The sequence below is a fragment of the Oncorhynchus tshawytscha genome, linkage group LG11, assembly GCF_018296145.1.
Source record: "Oncorhynchus tshawytscha isolate Ot180627B linkage group LG11, Otsh_v2.0, whole genome shotgun sequence".
Classification (NCBI taxonomy): Eukaryota; Metazoa; Chordata; class Actinopteri; order Salmoniformes; family Salmonidae; genus Oncorhynchus; species Oncorhynchus tshawytscha.
Window position 1 is genome coordinate 30,191,277 of NC_056439.1, and position 15,114 is coordinate 30,206,390.

At 42.3% G+C, this 15,114-nt stretch overlaps 1 protein-coding gene across 4 annotated transcripts in view; it reads right to left on the minus strand.

Annotated features, from left to right (window-relative positions):
- Positions 1-1,399: 1,399 nt before the first annotated feature.
- The window catches only part of LOC112261709 (protein kinase C eta type), a 33,613-nt gene continuing 19,898 nt past the window's right edge, over positions 1,400-15,114 (minus strand). For all 4 annotated transcript variants that reach the window (XM_024437281.2, XM_042330008.1, XM_024437282.2 and 1 more), the window contains exons 10-14: positions 13,908-14,062; positions 10,510-10,648; positions 9,647-9,835; positions 2,309-2,455; positions 1,400-1,985 (exon numbers count right to left, since the gene is read on the minus strand). In XM_024437281.2, the coding sequence (XP_024293049.2) occupies positions 1,839-1,985; positions 2,309-2,455; positions 9,647-9,835; positions 10,510-10,648; positions 13,908-14,062 (777 nt within the window). In that variant the 3' untranslated portion in view covers positions 1,400-1,838. The remainder of the gene's footprint in view (positions 1,986-2,308; positions 2,456-9,646; positions 9,836-10,509; positions 10,649-13,907; positions 14,063-15,114) is intronic.

The window sequence follows — 15,114 nt, forward strand, 5'->3', positions numbered from 1 at the left end:
TCTGACTTCTCTGCCACCAGTTCCACACTGGATGATGAATTCACCTCTCAGCAGGATAATAACCTAAACCACAAGGTCAAATCTACACTGGAGTTGCTTACCAAGAAGAAAGTGAATCTTCCTCAGTGGTTGAGTTACAGTTTTGACTTAAATTTACTTGAAAATCTATGGCAAGACTATAAAATGGTTGTCTAGCAATAATCAACAACAAATTTGTCAGAGCTTGAAGAAATGAGAAAATAATTTAAAAAATGGGCAAATATTGCACAATCCAGGTGTGCAAAGCCCTTGGAGACTTACCCAGAAACACTCACAGCTGTAATCACTGCCAAAGGTGATTCTACATAGTATTGACTTATGGGTGTGTATACTTACGTAAATTAGATATTTCTGTATTTCATTATTTTTTTTTAAATTGCTACAACTTTGTCATTATGGCGCATTGTGTGTAGATGGGTGGGGAAAAACATACATTTACACATTTTTCAATTCAGGCTAGAACACAAAAAAGGGGTATGAATATGGTTATGAATACTTTCTGAAGGCACTGTAAGTCAACGGACATTGGAGAAAATTTTCCATCACCTTCATGGTTTTACAGCCTTGAAAACAGCTTTCACTGTGCTGGCAGCCTGCAGCCTGTCTACCAGCATGTCTGCCCACAAACAAGGAATGTCTCATTGCAGATAAATTCTGTGAGTGTGTGAGAAAGGGTGGGTCTGGGGGGGAAATGAATAAATAGTATTCATTTAACTGTTGAAGGACTGTGATCACATAGAACAGCTCTGAATCAGCAGTTCATTCAATTCAGAAGAAATGTTGCATCATCTCGCACTGTTGACCAATGACAAAAGATTCCTTCAGAAAATTAGGTATAAAAACATTCTCATTAGAACATGCTTTCATAAACCATCTTAAATGCAGAGAACAAAGCTTTAGCAATGTACCATTTTGACAGGGCACAGGGTGAGATGTATTCTTAAAAAGCAGAGACAAAACAAGTGGTAAGACAATGTCTTCCTCTCTCCCTTCCTCTTCTCTCTCTCCACATACCGCATCCCTGTGTTTGAGTTTAGGGGGAAAGTGTCTGACATGTATCTGCTCGAATGAGTGAGTGAGTGAGTGAGTGAGTGAGTGAGTGTGTGTGTTTGAGTGTGTGTTCTCCGTAAAGGACTTACGTCACTGAGAAACTATTTCACACAGCCCCCTCTGCAGTCCTTCCAGTATTAACGAGCAGCTCAGTTGTTCTGGGAAACCTTTGCAGTGATAATTACGTTACCCTTTACTCTGCCATCGTTTGTGCTAGAGTCACAGGCAGTTTGGATGAATAATGATCCCAGCATTGAACAAAAGGTATGCCAAATTAATAAAAGACACACACAGACACACACACTTCCCATTAGTTCAAAAAGTGCTTGTATTCATCTTGAAGTACCTGTAGGCAAATTCATCTTTCCATATCAGGGGACAAATTGCCATTAAAATTGCTTTGCATTGCCGTCAGATACTGTAAGAGCATTACTATGCATTAATACACAAGGTTACAAGTCAAGACTGTCCCATGTTTTCCAAAGATGAAGGGAAGGATCGTCGAAAAACAACATCTGACTAAAATCTGGCCTCATTGAGTAACCTCTCTCTCTCTCTCTCCACAGAGAACCAGACAGTCATATACCACAGTGACGAGGGCTGAGTCTAAACTGCCTTTCAAAATTAGAGATACAGGCTAAGGCAGTGCCAAACAGTCAACTGTGCCAGTGAACTAGCCAGAGCTAGACACATTGTGATCCTGTATGGCTCCAGTCATCTGGAGGTGCAGGGGGGTCACACAGGGCCTCCTAGTCATCCAGCAGCTCAGGAGAGGTGAAAGAGAAGTTGTGGAACTCGTCCTGGTTGACAGAGGGAAGGAGATCCTCAATGGGCGTCAGGGTGGGCTCCTCCTGGGTGAAGTCTGGGTCAAAGTTGTTCACGTCCTCTGCAGTTTTCTGGAGTGTTGGTTACACAGCATAGGGGGTAATGTTACAATAACACAAAAGATGGGTGAGAGGTTCTATAAAGAATTTGGGGTAACTGCCAACAGATACCACCTTCATAACCCAGGTCACTACTTACCATAATACAATGAATAAGAGAGGAAACTGGGTGTGCATTGTAAATGGTACAATAAGACAGAAGGAGGTATTACAATTCAACAGTAGTGTCTACTGTAAACAGTTAGTATTGACATCATTGTGTAATTTGTCAGGTGCATCAGGTGTGTGTGTGTCTTACGATGCAGGGTTGTGTATCAGGTGTGTGAGTGTCTTACGATGCGGGGTTTGAAGGGCGGCTCCTGCTCCCTGCAGTTCAGCTTGTCCCAGTTGATTCCAGTGAAGAAGACGTGGTTAGTCACAGCGTTCTCCCCACCCTCCGTCGCCACGCAGCCTAGACGCCGGGCAGGGTTCTTAGTCAGGAACTGAGGAGAGCACAGAAATATAACTGCATATGAGAAGTGAATAAAAGTACAATAAAATTATATAAATGTGTGTTAATGAAAGGGTGCAATAATATATCATTTGAGTGTGGCTTATAATTAGACTTTTGAGAATTGCATCAGCTCTGGTTCGAACTTGAATAACATCCCATCCACCTCCCTGACACACACATACACACAAAGGTCCAGTAGCACCTTCTTTTCCAGCTCATCTTGGCATCTGGCAAGACACAAATGTGTTTTGAAAATTCTATTAATCTTAAATGTGAGCCAACAAAACCAAGCAACCATTTCCTGGACTTAAGACGTGGACCTATCACATTCTTCTGTCCAACATCTGAAGTTGGAGTGTAAGAGCATTTGAGGGGAATTAACAGTAAAAGAAAACACAACAAACCAACATTAAAAACACATTTCCCAAAGGAGCGATTCCAGACGAACAAATGAATGTATATTGGCCAGCCTTGTGTTGGCGGAGGAGTCTGAACACACACCTTAGGGCTAGCAGTGGCATTCCCACTCAGCCAAAACTAATGAGCAGCCCTCTCTCTCCCCCAGGATGAATGAGACCAGATTCACCCCCATTCCACCTTAACATTAATAGGTCTTGTCACACCAGACCTAAACACAGTTAACGAACAGAGACTAGACCAGAATTAAAGCAATATCTAATCTAAGTAACAATCTTAATCACCCCAGTGCCATCTTGTTATTTTCCACCTGAACAAAGCAGCTCACAGTGAAAGAGGAAAAGAGAGAAGATGTAGAGAAAGGAGGAGACAAGCAGAGGCTAGGAGAGCATAGTAGAGGATCAAAGGAAATGGGTCAGTCAGTTCATGATGAGCCAGAGAGAATTGCACTATGTAATTCTGTCCTCCTCAACTGACCACAAAGTTGAAATTGGGCAATCCTATTTGAGTCTATCATATTTTCCACTAGCTCTACCGGGGCTGTGCGATCCATCCACTCTGCCAGGCCTAAGAACTAAACTCTGCAGAGAGACACCATGCAGGGAAAAAGCCAACTATATCAAATAGAGAGATATGCAAAGTAAGGCTTCACGGATCTACCCGAACCCGATATCTGACCCGACATTTTGTCGTTATCCTATGATCCTGGGCCGGATCCTGCTCAGTGGTCACGAACCTCAGATCTCTGTGAAAATATGTGAAATACTGACCCGGGATCTGAGGTCGGTATTATATTTGAAGAGTTCCTAACTTCCGAAACAACATTAACAAAAATTTCACACATTGACATTTTATTCTCTCAAAGGACTACATCTTTCATCAAACCAAATGTGTCAATATTATTTTGCAACAAAACATCATATTCACTTTATGAAAATGAGCCACTGTATGTCAGTGACGTGGGGTAAAATAGGCTACTTGTTGTAGGAGAGGAAGAGGACGACGCAGAGGGAAAGAGTGATAGCCCGTCGATATAAAGTGAGTTAATGAACCATTGAGACATTCTTTATTGATGTGAAGAAGAAAATGAATGAAAGAGTACAAGGAGGAAAACCCGACTGGGAAATCCTCTGTATGGGCCTCATTTATGCACATTGTGGATACGGAGGGGAAAAGACGGCCGCCCATATTTTCAAGACCTGAGCTATTTAATTTATTTATTAAATTTACTAGTTATTTAGGTTAGCTAAGTAATTTGTTTAGGCTATCTTGCTATTTTATTTGAGTATTGTCTTTGTTTAAAATAACAGTTGGTTAACTAATGTTGAATGACTCAAGTCAAGTGTGATATTTGTCAGCAAAGACGAGTGACTCATTCATGTGCTAGTTGTGGCTTTCATCTAAAATAAATAAGTTATTCTATAATACAAAGTATTGATACATTCTTTCTGATCGTCTTTAATAAAGAACATTTTTGACCAAGTTAATGGCGCCGGACAGGATGTCTGCCGTTTTAAGGGCTCCTAACCAACTGTGCTATTTTGTTAGTTTTTTTGCGGTGTTTGTAACATGTTATGAACATAAAGTTGCTGCTACCGTCTCTTATGACCAAAAAGAGCTTCTGGACATCTGAACAGTGATTACTCACCTCAAACTGGACAATGATTTTCTTTAATGAGTCTGACAAAGGATATACTGCTTTCCGGAGAACAGGTCCACATCCCTGTCATTTGCGTGAAGAAAAGGTGGAGATACCGAGGGAGAAGGTCGGGGTGCCTTGTTAGGATTCGAAGGCGAGTGAGTAAATCGACATTACCATCGGTTCTATTAGCCAATGTGCAATCACTGGAAAACAAACTTGATGATCTACGGTCAAGACTATCCTACCAACGGGACCTACCAAAGGGACAAAAACGGTAATATCTTATGTTTCACAGAGTCGTGACTGAATGACGACACGGATAATATAGAGCTGGCCGGTTTTTCTATGTATCGCCAGGGCAGAGTAGCTACGTCTGGTAAGAGGGGAGGGGGTGTGTGTCTATTTGTCAATAACTGCTGGTGGGCGATGTCTAACGCTAAAGATTTCTTGAGGTATTGCTCACCTGAGGTAGAATACCTCATGATAAACTGTAGACCAACCACACTATCTACCAAGAGAGTTCTCATCTGTATTATTCGTAGCCATCCACATACCATCACAAACCGATGCTGGCACTAAGACCGCACTCAAAGTGCTGTATAAGGCCATAAGCAAACATGAAAACGCACATCAAGAAGCGGTGCACCTAGTGGCCGGGGACTTGAATGCAGGAAAACTTAAATCTGTTTGACCTCATTTTGACCAGCTTGTCACATGTGCAACCAGAGGGAAAAAAATCAATCTAGACCCCCTTTACCCCACACTCAGAGACGCATACAAAGCTCTCCCTCGCCCTCCATTTAGCAAATCTAACCATAACTCTATCCTCCTGATTCCTGCTTACAAGCAAAAACTAAAGCAGGAAGCACCAGTGACTCGCTCAATACGGAAGTGGTCCGATGATGTCCGATGATGCTACAGGACTGTTTTTCTAGCACAGACTGGAATATGTTCCGTGATTCATCCAATAACATTGAGGAGTATACCACCTCAGTCACCAGCAATAAGTGTATTGAGGACATCGTCCCCACAGTGACCGTACGTACATATCCCAACATCGACGGGGCTGAAGTGGAGTGGGTCGAGAATTTCAAGTTCCTTGGTGTTCACATCAACAACAAACTATCATGGTCAAAACACACCAATACAGTCATGAAGAGAGCACGACAACACCTTTTCCCCCTCAGAAGACTGAAACAACTTGGCATTGGTCCCCAGATCCTCAAAAGGTTCTACAGCTGCACCATCGAGAGCATCCTGACCGGTTGCATCACCGCCTGGTATGGCAACTGCTCGGTATCTGACCGTTAGGCGCTAGAGGGTAGTGCGTACGATCCAATACATCACTAGGGCCAAGCTTCCTGCCATCCAGGACCTCTATACCAGACGGTGTCAGAGGAAGGCCCAAAAAATTGTCAAAGACTCCAGTCACCCGAGTCATAGACTGTTCTCTCTGCTACTGTACGGCAAGCGGTGCTGGAGCTCCAAGTCTAGGTCCAAAAGGCTCCTTAACAGCTTCTACCCCAAAGCTATAAGACTGCTGAACAATTCATCAAATGGACACCCAGACTATTTACATTGACACCCCCCACCCCACCTTTGTTTTTACACTGCTGCTACTAACTGTTGATCATAAATTAATAGTCACTTTACCCCTACCTACACGTACAAATTACCTTGACAAACCTGTACCCCCCCATATTTACTCGGTACCGGTACCCCCTGTATATAGCGTCGTTATTGTTATGCAATTCTACTGTGTCACTTTTTATTTTTACTTTATTTAGTAAATATTTTATTAACTCTAATTCTTGAACTGCGCTATTGGTCATTTCACAGTAAGGTCTACACCTGTTGTATTTGGCGCATGTGATAAATAACATTTGATTTGCTCATGTTGTGTGTGTGTGTGTGGTAGACTGATCGCCAAAGGTTTATCTGCAGAACACATAGTAGCCTAATATTGAAGGGCTGCCGATTTAATTATTGTGTATGGCATGGATAGGTATAAGAAATCAGGACAACTTGTCTATTCAATTATTAATATTTTATTAACTCTCCAGAGGGAAGGACTACACAGCCGTAGCGTGGATGACTTTTCTATCAAACCCGCATCCAAACCAATCTCAGGCTGTATAGGCTAATTCTGTAGGCCTAAAGGATATATCTACATTTCATTTAGAAAAAAAAATTATTCGGCAAATATAATGAGTTAGACTCGAGTTAAAGAAATAGCCGACTAAAATATGTCTTACCACACAGAACTCACAAGGCATCTCAAATAGGATTGCCCAATTTCAACTTTGTGGTCGGTTGAGGAGGACAGAATTACAGAGTGCAATTCTCTCTGGCTCATCATGAACTGACTGACCCATTTCCTTTGATCCTCGACTCTTCTCTCCAATCCAAAAATAGCGTTGTCATAGCGGGAATAGTAACCTAGACCTACAGATCCTAATTCTTGGAAATCACACGGGAATGCAGATGGGAGACTTTCGTTGCCTATTCAAAATGTATTTTGAATTTGAAGCTTACTGGTCAAACAGGCCTAACTTTCATCTAAATCAATGTTGATCAAAAAAGTTAAATAGGCTAGATTGTAATGTTGCTCAGTAAAAGAATAGGCCTACATAATATTAGGTTACAGGCAAAAGTGAACTATTCGCTGCTTTGTCTGGCACGCAATGATCATCACATAAAAAAATCATCCTTCTCAAATATTTGATCAACACAAATAAGGAAAACATTTCTGAAAACCTCAATGTTCTCCATCTAACTATAGGGATATAATTGTGAAAATACCAAACTGCAATTATTTTAGATACAACTGAAAATGCACATTAAAGTACACTACCAGACATGTCAATTTTTTTGCTGGATTGCGCGGCAATAAAGCTGCATTTTTTTTTTTTACAGACGGGTGGATGCAATTCTCTCTCAGCTCGGACATGTTTTGGGTCAGATCTGGCCCACCTCGGATCCCAATTTGATATATTTTTCCCCTGTCGGAACGGGAAGGAATTTAGCGGATCCAATTCGGTTCGGATCTCAATTTTGGGATCCAAGAAAACCTCTAATGCAAAGCAACAAGACACCAAAATACATTTACCCTGCTCTTATTTGAGAGTCAAATATGAGGTGGGACAATGTCCACCTCAGCATCTCAACTGTCAAACACCAAACAGTGTGCTCTCTGTTTGAGTCGGGGGGGGTATTTATAGCCAGAGCAGCAGCGGCGCAGCAGACTGTGCCTTAATATAGTTAGGTAAGAGGACAGGGCCAACACAACAGCTGGCTGAGTGAGGGAGCACTGTGTGTGAGGCTGGTCATACACTAAGACCCATGTGATCTGTTATACACATAGCTACAGCGCTCCACTGACCAAAAACTATCCCCAAACCTCTGCCCTGTGTGATCGCTCTAACCTGAGGGTTTATCAGTGGTGGAAAAGGTAGCCAATTGTCATACTTGGGTAAAAGTATAGATACCTTAATAGATAGTTACACATGTAAAAGTGAAAGTCACCCAGTAAAATACTACATGAGTAAAAGTCTAAAAGTATTTGGTTCTAAATATAATTCAGTATCAAAAGTAAATGTAATTGCTAAAATATACTTAAGTATCAAAAGTCAAAGTATAAATAATTTCAAATTCCTTATATTAAGCAAAGCAGACGGCACCATTTTCTTGTTTTAAAAATGTACGGATAGTCAGGGGTACGCTCCAACATTCTGACATCATTTACAAACGATGCATGTGTGTTTAGTGAGTCGGCCAGATCAAAAGCAGCAGGGATGACCATGTGTTCTCTTGATAAGCAGCAGGGATGACCATGTGTTCTCTTGATAAGCAGCAGGGATGACCATGTGTTCTCTTGATAAGCAGCAGGGATGACCATGTATTCTCTTGATAAGCAGCAGGGATGACCATGTGTTCTCTTGATAAGCAGCAGGGATGACCATGTGTTCTCTTGATAAGCAGCAGGGATGACCATGTGTTCTCTTGATAAGCAGCAGGGATGACCATGTGTTCTCTTGATAAGCAGCAGGGATGACCATGTGTTCTCTTGATAAGCAGCAGGGATGACCATGTGTTCTCTTGATAAGCAGCAGGGATGACCATGTGTTCTCTTGATAAGCAGCAGGGATGACCATGTGTTCTCTTGATAAGCAGCAGGGATGACACCAACATAAAGTGCCTTAATAGGATATTGATATTGATACTTTTGTACCTGTTTCCTCTAGCATCTTCACATGGTCTTTTGCTGTTTTTCTGGGATTGATTTGCACCTTTCGCACCAAAGTACGTTCATCTCTAGGAGACGGAACGCATCTCCTTCCTGAGCGGTATGACGGCTGCGTGGTCCCATGGTGTTTATAATTGTGTACTATTGTTTGTACAGATGAACGTGGTACCTTCAGGCATTTGGAAATTGCTCCCAAGGATGCACCAGACTTGTTGAGGTCTACAATTTTTTTCTGAGGTCTTGGCTGATTACCTTTGATTTTGCCATAACGTCAAGCAAAGAGGCACTGAGTTTGAAGGTAGGCCTTGAAACACATCCACAGGTACACCTCCAATTGACTCAAATTATGTCAATTAGCCTATCAGAAGCTTCTAAAGCCATGACATCATTTTCTGGAATTTTCCAAGCTGTTTAAATGCACAGTCAACTTAGTGTATATAAACTTCTGACCACTAGAATTGTGATACAGAGAATTATAAGTGAAATAGTCTGTCTGTAAACAATTGTTGGAAAAATTACTTATGTCATGCACAAAGTAGATGTCCTAACTGACTTGCCAAAACTATAGTTTGTTAACAAGAAATGTGTGGAGTGGTTGAAAAACTAGTTTTAATGACTCCAACCTAAGTGTATGTAAACTTCCGACTTCAACTGGAGCTAATTAAATTAACTCAGAAAACCACAACTGTGTGGATGAAAGTACATGCTTTTAATATACTTTGTGTCCTTCACTTACTCAAGGGTTTCCTTTATTTTGGCAGTCACCTGTACATTCTCTGACATAAACACTATAAAGACCTCTGTAACATGAACAACATTGACTCTTATTGACATTCAGGAAAGATTGATGAGCTCCGCATTGAGGATAGACTTACAGCTTTCAGGATATTGACTGCCTCAGCACTCAGCCAGGATGCATAGCTGATCTCCTCATTCAAGATGGACTCAAACAGGTCGTCCTCATTCTCTGCCTCAAAGGGGGCGTGGCCAGACAGCATCTCATAGAGCAGCACGCCGAGAGACCACCAGTCCACAGACGGCCCGTACTGCATCTCCTGAAGGATCTGGGTACCCAGAAAAACATCACATAAAACCACATTACACACCACAGCAAAGAACCTGTACTGTACTTCATCGCCTGGAGTTTTTGTGCTGGAGTATTACAGAAGGTAACATCAGAAACCACTAAGCCAAGACCGGTTACTGGGTTTAGCTGCTCTTCATTGGGATACACTGAGGACTGAGTGTTGGGGATGGCAATGAAGCCCTTCATAAATCCAGACTTGTGCGCTTCAGTCATAAAAATGTAACTATATGCTTCCCCTACAAACCCATGCACACTCCAATACACACATTCATATTCATATTCACAAAGGACCCCTCTCTTGGTACATTTGGTGGTGGGGATTTTATGTTGGCAAACAGAGCCTGTGAGAGGCAGATGGGGCTTTCCTGACAGAACTGAAACGGTGGTAGGTGGCCAATCCAACACAGGTGTGTTACCTAACTACTAACCACCAGAGAGGCTGGACTAGAGGACCAGTGGTCACAGTGTTGGTATTCAGAGTGGTGGGGTGATGTAGTGGGGCTGGGACTTCGGATGACTCCTATAAAGAATGTGAACTCTAATGACCTTAGACAGATTTATGGGAAACTGATGCTTCATGATTACCATTGGGGTAAAGAATGGTATCTTAGTTCAGAGGAAGGGGTGTATGAGTGGAGGGGGTAAACTGACCTCTGGGGCGATGTAGTCAGGAGTCCCGCAGAAGGTGCCTGTGGCCACACCTTCAAACATGCCCTCCTTGCACATGCCGAAATCAGCCAGCTTACAGTGTCCGTCCTTATCAAGGAGCACATTGTCCAGCTTCAGATCCCTGGAAAACACAACAGCACAAACATTCACACAAATACCTCATTACAGACATCTCCTGACCTGTAGACGCCACAGCTAAACCCATAAATCTGTACTTTACATTTTTTGGGGGCAACTATTTCACTTCCAGTATGTTCCCCATTATCAGCGAGTCAGCAAATGCTGCTATATTACATTTTGTGACTGCTAAACTGTCCCACGCCAACCCCGTTGAAAGTTGTTGCTAAAAATAAGTCTTTGCGGTGAAAGAGTGTGGTGAGTATAGGCCACATGAGGACAGTGACCACCTGTAGGACCAGGAGACATGGAGAATAGAGCTGAACAGAGAGCTACAGTACTGGCAGCAGAGAGAAGTCTGTCACATTCATGACAGAGCCTAATGGGGCTGGGGGGGTGTGCTGCAGTGTCAATATTGACCTGTCAAAATGGGAAATAAATGGAAATGAATGTGCTCGTCGCCCTAGTATCTTTGAAGGTTGTCTAGCGTTTTTGAATTAGCACTACTATAAGGTAGGAGCAGAGCAGAGCAATAAGTTGTTTCCTACATAATAAATCATCCCCAGTCACACTAAGTTGTCTCTGTCTTTGTCTATAATGCCCCCCCATTGAGGCCTTTGGAGCCTTGGCAGTCTGAAAAACAGATTAACCAAGCCAATAGCATTAATCTAAGATCAGGTGACACAGCAGTGATGTCATGTCACCAAGGTGATCGACTGGCATAGCTGAGTGAGCAGGTAAAGGTGAGGTAATGATCTGACAAATCATTTAAGTGTGTGAGAGAGGGGGAGAAAGAGATAAAGACAGTGTGCCAGGTTAAGCCACGCACGCACGCACACACACACTACTGGAAGGAGAGTGTGGTTGGTTTAAGCTGGTTTGTCCTGACTTACCATAAACTCATTGTGTAATACTGATTCACTTCCTCATGGTGCCTCCTCCTTACGGCAAAACAAACAACACAGGCCAAGTGAGGGCAGCTCTCTTTTCAACCAAACACTAATGTCATGGGAATTCAACCCAGGAGTATACATTTCCCTACATGTTATAGGGCAGGGGTAGGCAACTCCTACCCTACGAGGTCCGGAGCCTGCTGGTTTTCTGTTCTACCTGATAATGAATTGTACACACCTGGTGTCCCGAGGTCTAAATCAGTCCCTGATTAGAGGGGAACAATGAAAAGATGCAATGGAACTGGCTTTGAGGTCCAGAGTTGAGTTTGAGGGTCATAGGGCATCATGAAGCTTCAGTACAACATCAACACCGACAAGCAGCCCCGCAAGAGTTTGTTTTCCATAGAAACAACAGATAGCTGTGAGGGAGCCAGGTGTTTTTTTTAGGCTTGAGTCTAATGAAGCACTGTTCTACTCAGAGTGACCCTCTACTTAATCACAAACCTTGCCTGCTTCCTGTCCTCTGGTTTATCTCAGTGTTTTATCTCCAAGCCAACTGCAGTCTCTATCTCATCCACTCACTTCCTCTTCATCACTTCCTGTGAGAGGCATGGCTGGGTGGGTAGGGAATTAACATAGACAATATACATTAGACCTTTGTCTGTGAGATGTAGGTCATAGTGAAGGTGTGGTCATGACCTTGAGGACAAACAGTCATGCTGATTTGCTGAGAATCACATCTACAACTGGTGATTGGGAAACAGCTGCAGCCGAAGAGGAACAAAGTGCTTCACTAGAATACTGTGAGGGGGAAGTTCTAGGAGAGGGAGAAGTTAGTGATGTACACCCAGGCCATTTTTACATATTAATGGTTACCCAGCTAGCACATAATGTTCTGAGAACCATATGTTTCTTAGAGCGTGGTTGTCCTATGGTTATTCTATCGTCCCACAACTTTCTGGGAATGGAGCAGGACAGTTGATTGGCTTTGGAACATTCTCTGCACATTTAAGGAACTTGACAAAATAACGTAATTTTCTTGGTACTTCATTAAATTTCCTAAAAGTTCAAAACATGGTTACATTTAGTTACAGTTTTGGCAATGTGTTATGAATGTTCTCCAACTGATTTGATATGGTGAATGTTCTCAAATAGTTCAGAGAACGTTAAGAAACAACATTCTCCTGGGGGAATGTCAATACTTCAGCATAACAGAAGATCATAGGTTAGAATCTCACTGATGCCTTGCCACAATAACAAAATGTGTCTACATGATAATTGCCTAAGCTAATTAATTTCCATGTGTCCTATGTGTGCTTGGAGTACAAAACAGTTAACCTGAGCAAGCAGTGTTATATAGTCCTATTGAAACATTCAGTGAAAGTTCATCTAGAATTTCCATTCTCAGGATGTTAATAAAACCAGGAAAACATTTAGGGAACCATAGTAAAACATTCTCAGAATCTCCTGTATGTATGATCCCAGAACAAGCAACATTTTCACAGAAATTCTCAGAACAGTAAAACTGAACGTTTTTTAAATGGTCAGGAAACTTATGGCTTAGTTCCCAGAACCAAAAACTTACGTTCCCTCAACTTCCAAGGAACCAAATGTGTTTGCTGGGTAGTTAGTTTGTGTGCGGTTCTGGTCTTCAAACGTGAGAATGACTAACAGCACAGTCAGCAAACATAAAGAGATTACGATCTAATCATAATACATTCGAGACAAACACTAAAACTAATGTGTTCTCCAAAAGGGTACGCTGGTGGTCTGTAACATGTTGACATTAGGTACTATTAGCTCTGGTCTTCGATTCAAGACTATATTAATGGATTAAAATTGAGGTTAAAGCACTTTTGCAAAAACAATTATTATTATTATTTTATTGCCACTGATAGGCTGATAATATTAGCCCTTTACCTCAGGGTGAAAGAGCACAAGGAAGAGATAGTTGAGACACGATAAAGACATTACTTTACATAATACACTTGGGCTACATCTGGGGCCATGAGCTGAGAAGTCAGCACGAGGTCTTTAGTACTGTTATAGAGCAAGACCTGGAGTACTAGGGTTAGGCTATTTCCAGGAAAGGACGTTAGCTCGTCACGTGAAGCTAGCAGTCATGCTATGTGGCGCTGACACGGAGGGCTATCTAAATATAAACTCAACATTTAGTGTAGCCGCTCACATGATGCTGCCACCTTTATCAACATGAGGCTTGACAGAGACCTTTGTGTTGGCCATCACAGTAAGTTGACAACAGCCCCGTAAAAAGACTAGATGGATTAGAACCAGTCAAAGGCCACCTTGGCATCACTCCAACTAAATGTTAGCTGTCTCTATATAAGAGCATGTGATTGTGTGTCAGACCTGTAGACGATGCCCTTGCTGTGCAGGAACATAAGTGCAGAGGTGATCTCGGCGGTGTAGAAGCGAGCGCGGCACTCCTCAAACTTTCTGGACTTCTGGATGTGGAACATGAGGTCGCCTCCATTGACAAACTCCATCACAAAGAACAGGCGGTCCTGGAACACAGGGACAACGGCTCCTTTCTCAAATACACAACAATGAAACCCCACTACCTCCACAACAGCTCGAGGACATACCAATTCCTCGTGTCAAGGAGGTAATGGTGTCTAATACTCATACATTTCATGAGCCCATATAGCAGATTCATGCAGCCATCACTGCAGAGCCACAACTCCATGATACGAATGAGAAAATACACTGTGCAAATACATCCATCCTTTTTTCTCATTACAGGTTAGACACCCGCATGTTCCAGAACATGAGCAGGAAAACACACTTCCCTGTGGAACACGAAGTGCAGTACTGTCTGGGTCATAAATGTCCCAGACATGACTAGCCAGCACATGGTAGAACAGACCCTGTGAACACTAGCTAGGTAGAGAGTCTATAGAGTTTCGATTGACCTTACTATGATCATCTCCTAAACATGTCTTACATTGACTTCATGTCATTGGAAAGATATTATCAAGTGGAATAAAAAACATAAGCTGGCGCACACCCAGGAAAAATGATTTTATCTAGAGGTGGTGACTAACAGCGAATAAACTATAAGCGACTCTCTTTATTTGTTATAACTTATAAGATATTAACTAGTAACACAACTGCATTAGAGTCATGGTTATGAATGGTGTGGAAAGGCTCTGTGAGAGTGCAGGTGCAATTAGACCTGAAGCAAGTCAATTTACCCCCTCTAATAACAAAGGAAAAAGACAGCAAACTATTAAGTTAAGATAGATTGGGGTCTAGGGGCAGTTAAGAATAAGAAAGCTGTGTATAGGAGCCAGGGCAAAATGAGATAATAGTGGGCTGATCAAACACAAGGGGTGTGATATGAAGTGGTAGCCTGAGGAACAGGCAGTAGGGGTATAGGAAGGAGTAAAGGTAGTTCACTTTTAGTAACAGAGGAAGGGAATGGGCTGTATCATGGATCCATCACTCAACGCTGCTCTATTCTGATCCAAAGTGAAGTAGGCCAGCGAGGGTTCACACAGCTAAAGCAGATTAGGCTCCTGGGTGGGAGAATAGCTCTGTCATGCAGAGGGTCATT